General features: G+C 40.6%; 1 protein-coding gene across 1 annotated transcript in view; it reads left to right on the top strand.

Moving 5' to 3' along the window:
- Positions 1–3,801: 3,801 nt before the first annotated feature.
- Positions 3,802–8,643, top strand: part of HEPHL1 (hephaestin like 1) — a gene marked incomplete at both ends in the record, with an annotated part of 93,483 nt that continues 88,641 nt past the window's right edge. Inside the window, one exon of the mRNA XM_082845207.1 lies at positions 3,802–3,971. Coding sequence (XP_082701333.1) covers positions 3,802–3,971 — 170 coding nt within the window. The remainder of the gene's footprint in view (positions 3,972–8,643) is intronic.

Genomic DNA, 8,643 nt, shown 5'->3' with positions numbered 1-8,643 from the left:
TTAAAATGACACCTCAGCTAAGGCTAGCTGGAATACTATTTATCTGAATTGGCTTCTCCCACTAAAAGTTTTATTCTCTAAGTATCCTGTAGTATGTTTCAGAGAAATATAATATGGTCCTATTGATGCATGGCATCGGATTTACCATGTCTTAAACCTGGTGAGTATACTGAGGAAATCAGGGAGTGAATACCTGGACTGTCCATCTCACATAGTAGGTGCTTTATAAATGTTGCATTTCTCTGCTTTATTTATGTCTGAAGAGTGTCCAATGGAGTTTAAAGTATTTGTTCACATTATTACTCACAGACTTCCTAATCAAACTCTCAACATTGTCCATGACGCCTTGTAATCAGCAGTGGGTTTTCAGAAATGAGTGTTACAGGAACAATTCGTTCACTCACACACCTTTCTTTTCTGCTCCTCAGCTCTTAGGTAATTCAGATGCTATTGTACTAGAATAAGGAAGAAAGTCAGAGAAATTTCTAGAACTTTATTTCATCACTTTTAGTAAACTTTCCCTGGCTCTTTTGCCCCTCAGGAACCAGGTTCTCTGCTTCGAATGGATTGAGTGCACTCATCTCATCGGCTACAGCACCTCCCGTGCTCTGGGTCTTCTCTGTGGGCCTCATTTCGAATCAGAAGTTAGGTGATGCCTTCCTCTGGGTCTTCATTATATGCATTCAGTATCCTGAGTAGAAAAGTTAACTGTGTGTTTTTGATTTGTGTCATTTATACCTGTTTCTCCCGTCTACAAGAATTGTGTGCAATATGTCCTAATGAAGTTTTTGATACCACATCAAGCCTGTTTGGCCCAAAATAGTCTGCTTCTCTGGGGTATAAACAAAAAGCTATTTGTTCTGGGACATTTCCAAATTCCAAGAACTCCTGAAGCCCTACTTCTTTTGAGGTCGTGCTCAGGTTCGCCCTGTGAATCCTTCCTCTGTAGTGGATATTAAAGTGACAAACTCACACAAAGCTTCCAAACTTATACTAAAGAATAGATCTGAGTTAAAGGGTAATGTGCTATGGAAATTATTCTATTGTACAAGTGTCCTGACACAAAAGCAAATCAATAAATCAAAGTTATTAAGAGCTTGGCGATGAAACAAGATACTCAGCATGTATTTTATTAGCTAAGATGGATGTCAACTCAAAACCCATGCTATGGCATATCTATAGCACACCTACAATTTAAAGAGAAAGAACTCTCTTACTTGAAGCTAGTGGGAGGTGTGGTGGATGGGACTCTGGGAAAGAAAACAGAAGAATGTTGGTGAAAATGCATCTGTTATAACACGGGCTGAGGCAGAGGCTCTCTTAGAGGGTGTAGATGAGGAATAAGGACGTTAACATTTATTGCAAACCTATTCTGTGGGTATGGTAGGCACTTTGCAGACATCATCTTTTCAGATCTTCTTTTAAAAAAACAGATTTGACTCTTATAGAGAAGATTTAGGTTCACAGCAATACTGAGCTGCAGAGTTTTCTCACACACCTCCTTCCCCCACGCATGCTGAGCGCCCCTATTATCAGCATCCCCACCAGAGTGGTACATTTATTACAATCGATGAACCTTCGGTGATACATCATTATCACCCAATGATAATGGGTTCACTCTTGGTGTTCTATATTCTGTGGGTTTGGACAAATGTATAGTGACTGTATCCACCACATACTGTAGTATTATACAGAGTAGTTTCACTGCCCTAAAATCCTCTGTGCTCTGCCTGTTCATCCCTGCCTCCTCACAAACCTCTGATAATCCCTGATCCTTTTACTGTCTCCATAGTTTTGTCTTTGCCCATGTGTCATCTAGTTGGAATCATACAATATGTAGATTTTCAGATTGGCTTCTTTCATTTAGCAATATGCATTTGAGGTCCTTCCATGTCTTTTCATTGCTTGATAGCTCATTTCTTTGTTGAATAATATTCCATTATCTGGAATAATGGAATACATAAACTACTGTTCATTTATTCTGTGCAGGTTTTTGTCTAGACATAAGTTTTCAAGCCCTTTGTGTAAATACCAAAGAATGTGATTGCTATCATATGGCAAAATTTTAGGGTTTTTTAAAAAAGTTTTACTGAGGTACAGTTGACAAATAAAATTGTAGGGTATTTAATGTGCACTGTACGTTTAGTTTTATAATAAACTGGCAATCTGTGTCCTGACATGGCTGTACCGTTTTGCATTCCTACCAACAATGAATGAGCGTTCCTATTGCTCTACATTCTCACCAGCGTTCGGTGTTTTCAGTGTTCCAGATTTTGGCCATTGTGATAGGTGTGTAGTAGCATCTCATTGTCATTTTAATTGTCATTTTAATTCCCTAATGACATATGATGTGGAGCATCTTTTCATATGTTTATTTTCCAACCGTATATCTTCTTTGACCAGGCGTCTGTCGAGGTCTTTTGCCCATTTTTTAATCAGGTTGTTTGTTTTCTTATTGCTGAGTTTTAAGAGTTACTTGTATATTTTGGATAACAGTTCTTTATCAGATGTGTATTTTGCAAGTATTTTCTCCCAGTCTCTGGCTTTTCTTCTCATTCTTTTGACTCTCACAGAGCAGAAATTTAGTTTTGAAGTCCAGCTTATCAATTATGTCTTTCATGGATCATGTCTTTGCTGTTTTATCTAAAAAGTTATCAAGCCCAAACTCATCTAGATTTGCTCCTATATCATCCTTTAAATTTTCTTAACAATCCCTCCATCCCCATTTTACAAACCCAGACTTAGTGAGGTCAAGTTATTCTTCAGTGCCACTAAATTAGTAACTGGTAGGACTAGATTCAGACACAGGTCTGTCTAACCTCAAAGCCCAGCCAGGAGGCTGTCTCCTTCATTCCATGGCTGCTGCCTCAAGAGCAACTCTGCATGGGAATCAGATTGGCTCTCTTCCAGGGTTGGATGAGGTCTCTTTCAACACGGAGATTCTAGGTCACAGATTAGAATAAATAGAAGAATGAGCATCCCTTCACCTTTTTGACCCTAAGACCTGCTACTGAATTTTGTCTTCATGTGCCTGAAGGGTACTTCTTCCTTATTATTTTCATTCATTCTAAGAAAGGCAGCTCTCTGCCCTTGGGGGTGATGGCCTCTAAAATTTTGGCCGAGCTGGGCGATTGAGTGCCTCATTTTTGCTGATGGGATTTGAGAGCCTCTGGGGAAGATGGTGCATGAGCAATGGAGAATTAGTGAGGTTTTACAATGTTGTTGTAAACTGTATGATGTGAGTTGATTGTTTCGTGTAGCCTCATGAAACATGAAAGCCTCATGAAAGTTGGAGAAGGTGGAGGGCGATTACATCACTCCCTCTGCCTTTTCGACAGAGATGAAGTCTTCTTTAATGCTTGGGATTATTTCCCGATGCTTCACGCAGACCCACCCAGTTTTCCAATTTTAGTATGTTCTTGTAATAGGTGTAGAGAAAAAAAGAGAAAGCAGGGGAAGCCATCAGCCCAACTTGTTGTACTGACATTCCTGGCAAAGATGAAAGACTAATGTCAGAGCAGAGCACAAAACCTTACAGAAACAAGTCTGTTTGGTTTGGAGAGTAAATAAATAAGCCAGTTACATTACTTGGATGGCTGGCAAAAGTTTGGTCATCATAGCAGCTACCCCATCGAGCTTGCTCTGCTTATACAAGTTGTCAGCCTCTGTCTCAACCCCAAACTACCTAAGTAGGAGGAGCTGAACCTTGTCCATTCCTTATTTATAACTAGCTCCGAGTGAGGGGGAGGGACAGGCAGTGTTGTCTCCTGTGCAGGCTGCTTGCCTGAGTTACATCCACAAATGCCTCAGAAGCGGCCAGCTGGCTGCATCCTTCTCCTTACATTCCTGGGTCTGTCTGGGATGGTTGGCGCAGTTACCAGAACATACCACATTGGGATTGTGGAAGAATACTGGAACTATGTACCCCAAGGAAAGAACGTTATTACTGGGAAAAGTTTCGCCGAAGACAAGTGAGTGAAATTGGGGTCCCCATAGACTCCCAGGTTTGGCTCCTTTTTGAATCTGCTTGGGGAAGGTTGTATACCTTGGGTGGCTACAGTGGGGGTGAGTTGACCTAAATCAACAGGAGGGGTTTTGTGTTTGCTTGGGGAGCCCTTGCATGGGCGAGTGTGTAATTTGGAAGAGACATTCTTAGCTCCATCTATTCACAGCCTCGTCTGTGAAAAGCCACGTACAAAACTATGTGTTTTGAATAATGGCTTACTCTCTATATGGACAAGTTTCACTAGGTACCACTAAGAACTTCCAGGGGTTCTGGACTCACTGTGTTAAAAAAAAAAGTGTTAAAACTTGGGATAAAAATTTGAGAAAATTCAAGAATTCTTCACTGTTAAAACACATAATGTTTTCTTAGTTTTTATTTTTGGAATGAAACGTCATAATTAGAAATAAGTATGCTCTAGGTAGTTACATTTTGTTTTGTAACGTTTAAAAAAGGGGGACAGTTATAATAGATTTGGCTGGTATTTTAAGAGTTTCCTTGAGTCCACTTAGAAATGGCTTTATTTTGCTGGTGAGAGGTTTGTTCCAGCCCCAGCTCATTCAATCTGAGGGCAATATTTATCTCCAGAGCCCAGGGCATAGCTGGGTGAGATGATGCTGCAGTCTTCTATGTCCCTGACTTTTTATTTTTGCAGAAAATAGTGCTTGTTACCCCTCTTCCTCCCAAAGTGCTGTGTCTTAAATCTCTCATTTGCTCCCTGGAGTTCCCTCTGAAATCACCTGCTGGCTACAGAACTGTCGTGCATATTTTCAACGTTGTAGTTCTTAGAACATCTTTTGAGATGTTTTGGCAAATAGTCATATATTCGGATGCTTGTTCCTTTCTTCATAGGCAGAGCCCAGTGCATTCAAATCCAAGTTCCATTTTTTAAAGATGAGGTTAGTTGCTAAGATTCATGGGGTCTGCCAGCAGGTCTTTAAATGCCAGGTCCCCCTGCCCTGGGGAAAGACCAAAGACCCAGTTGGCTTGGACACACGGCTTCCAGGTTTTCTAACAACACAAAAGAGGCATAGTCGTGTTTTGTTTATTCAAAAAGGATGATGCTCATGCCAGCTAGGCTACCAAGAAAGACTTTTCCTTAAGCTTTGTACCAGGAAATTTAATGTCCAGGGGCTATTTCCAGAGAATGCTCTTGACTTCTTTCAATCTCACATCTGCTGACAATTGATGGTTGTAGTTTGTACTGTGACACATGGATATGGGGTTGAAAGACTCTCCTAACTGCCAGGGGCTTTCCCTGAAAATAGAGCTCTGCTGTCCTCAAAAAGGCATCAATAGAAAAATGATCATTGTGAGCAGCTATTGGACGGGAAAATATTCAAGATGTGTGCATTGAGGGTAGTGAGTGTAGTCTTTAAGCGCAATGTGATTGGACACATTTCCATATGCACAGAATTCTATCTTTCTCCTGAAATGCCCGTGCCAGTATAGCTGTTTGGTAGCATTTACTCTGACCCAGTGATTGCACCAGAGACTTTTAATTCATTACTGCTCGCAGATGTTATTATTCCCACTCTACAAACAAGGAACTGATGCTCTGAAGTTAAGTACTTGTTTATAATGTAAAAGGCAGCACCAAACTCACATTGCTTTGACTTCAGAGCCAATATTTTTTCACGATGCAACCTTTTCCTGGCAAAGGTGATCCTTTCCCATTGAATTAAACTCAACTTTGAGGGAAGTCAGGGATTCCATTAATAAGAACTTTCTAGAAAGACCCAGTTCTTTACCAAGGGCAGGTTTAGTCTCACTTGTCACTCTTTCCAGAAAGACATTGAAAATGATCACTGGTGTCAGTGACCAAACCAATTACCTGGGTTCATTCAAAAACCCAAAGTACTTTATTTTTTTTAATTTTTATTTTATATTGGACTATAGTTGATTTACAATGTTGTGTTAGTTTCAGGTGTATAGCAAGGTGATTCAGTTATACATATACAGATGTCTATTCTTTTTCAAATTCTTTTCCCATTTAGGTTATTACAGAGAATTGAGCAGAGTTCCCTGTGCTATACAGTAGGTCCTTGTTGGTTATCTATTTTAAATATAGTAGTGTGTATATAGTGTATATATTAATCCCAAACTCCCAATTTATCCCTCCTTCTGCCCCACCTTTCCCCTTTGGTACCCATAAGTTTGTTTTCTATGTCTGGGAGTCTGTTTAAAAACCCAGAGTACTTTAAATACTCAAATACTAAAATGCCATTTTCACAAGGCTGGGTGCAGGAAGAAGTTAGGGGATCTCTGTAGATCATTTCAGCCAGAAGATGGTGCTTTGAAGAAATTACAATAAAATGTATGAAAATAGTTATGGTGAAAAAGAAAAGAAAAAAAAAGAGAATAGGCATGACTAAAACACAGTTTGTCATCAGATTAGAGTAAGGTGGTTTAACAATGCCGTGGTTCCATAGAGGAGTACTCCTGCCCTTTAGGAGAAGCTGGCATACTAGATGTCATACATGGAATGCCAAGGTCCCCAAGGGTTCCCTTCTGGTGTGTCAAGCAGCAATGTTTATGTGGGGCAGACTCCTGACTCTTAAAAGGGAGCCTGAGTGAGGATGTGATGCGTGCTGGCTTTTAGCAGCAATCATGCCAGGAAGTGCTACTCATGTGGCCAGTGGCTCAGAGCAAGTTTCTAAGAAGATACAGTTGTGGTTGGCTGCTGACTCTTGCTTGAAGACCACAGGACACGTGTCTCAGGTGCCATGGTTCACAAGTGTCATGGGTGCCACAGGTGACATATGTGAAGATGTCACGATTATGGGACAAGTATGGAGTTCACTATGTGTGCTCTGCATTGTGCCATTTCCCCCAGAGCAACGAATCATCTTGGGTGATGTGACCATGTCTCTTAGCTTCTGCAGGATGAGTAGACAGCACTTCTGAGGACTCTCTGCTGGTTAGATATTCACACCCAGAAAGTGCCCAATATTTAGAAGTTCATGACAGCCGGGTGCCTAGTATTCCATTACGAGTGGAAAGAGCCTAGACTAGAAACCAGGAGACCTGACTTCTAGTCCTTGCTCTGCCCCCAACCTGCTGTGTAACCTTGAACATGTCACATAATCTCTCTGAACATCAATTTCCTTACTTTGTATAACAAGGAAGTTGAAACACAATCCTTAAAGTCACTTGAGAAGTATAATTCTAAGGCATTAGACATAATTTTCAAAACCAAATGAAAAACATCTTACCTTACTTGCCAGTTCTAGAAAGATTTTTTGCAATGCAAGGAGAGAGATGATTTGCAAATGTTCAGCCTAGAAATCAGAGTTGAAGAAAGCCTGAGAGTGGGGATATGTGACAATTTTTGAAGTATTCTATATTTTTATTTACCCATTCATTTTTTTCCCTATTCTTTAAGAATGGTCTCCAATTCTTCACTTCACCCACAGAGTTTTTCCCCACAGCCCTGGCTTATTCTGATCAGCTTCCTTCCCAACCCCTTATGGAGCTTTATCTGGTGTCTTTATCTGGCCTTGGACACAGTGTTTCCTTCTCCCTGCTTTGCTCTCTAGTGGTTTGATGTACACCAGTCACCTCTGCAGCTGGAGGATGAGTGCTCCGTTGGTGGAGAGGAAGGCCCAGCATATGTAAAATAACCCCTTTTCCCTACACAGAGTTTGTCAGTGACAGTGACCCATGGAGGACTGAGAAAGGCTGGTCATTTGGAATCAGAAGTTCCTTAAAAAACTACAAATAGAACTACCATATGACCCAGCAATCCCACTACTGGGCATATACCCTGAGAAAACCATAATTCAAAAAGAGTCATGTACCAAAATGTTCATTGCAGCTCTATTTACAGTAGCCAGGACGTGGAAGCAACCTAAGTGTCCATCAACAGATGAATGGATAAAGAAGATGTGGCACATATATACAATGGAATATTACTCAGCCATAAAAAGAAAATGAAATTGAGTTATTTGTGGTGAGGTGGATGGACCTAGAGTGTGTCATACAGAGCAAAGTAAGTCAGAAAGAGAAAAACAAATACTGTATGCTAACACATATATATGGAATCTAAGAAAAAAAAAAAAGTCATGAAGAACCTAGGAGTAAGACGGGAATAAAGACACAGACCTACTAGAGCATGAACTTGAGGATATGGGGAGGGGGAGGGGTAGGCTGTGACGAGGTGAGAGAGTGGCATGGACATATATACACTACCAAGCATAAAGTGGATAGCTAGTGGGAAGTAGCAGCATAGCACAGGGAGATCAGCTAGGTGGTTTGTGACCGCCTAGAGGGGTGGGATAGGGAAGGTGGGAGGGAGGGAGATGCAGGAGGGAAGAGATATGGGAACATGTGTATATGAATAACTGATTCCCTTTGTTATAAAGCAGAAACTAACACACCATTGTAAAGCAATTATACTCCAATAAAGATGTTAAAAAAATTGCTATTTACTGATCACACACACACACACAAAGTAAGAACTAATCACTGTCAATTTAGTTGTTCTGGTTGCTTTATCTTTGAATAAGGGGAATGGGCAAAAATTCGGGGGAAAGAAAGGTGAGTGCCAAAGTTTCAGTGATGTAAAAAATCTTGGAAACCAAAATTAGGCAGTGCCAAGAGCTTAATAAATCCTGATTCACAAGGATGAGATAAGAAAT

Source organism: Leucopleurus acutus (genome assembly GCF_964270905.1).
Source record: "Leucopleurus acutus genome assembly, chromosome: 8".
Classification (NCBI taxonomy): domain Eukaryota; kingdom Metazoa; phylum Chordata; class Mammalia; order Artiodactyla; family Delphinidae; genus Leucopleurus; species Leucopleurus acutus.
Note: the sequence above shows the minus strand (reverse complement) of the source record. Positions and strands in the feature narration are given on the sequence as shown.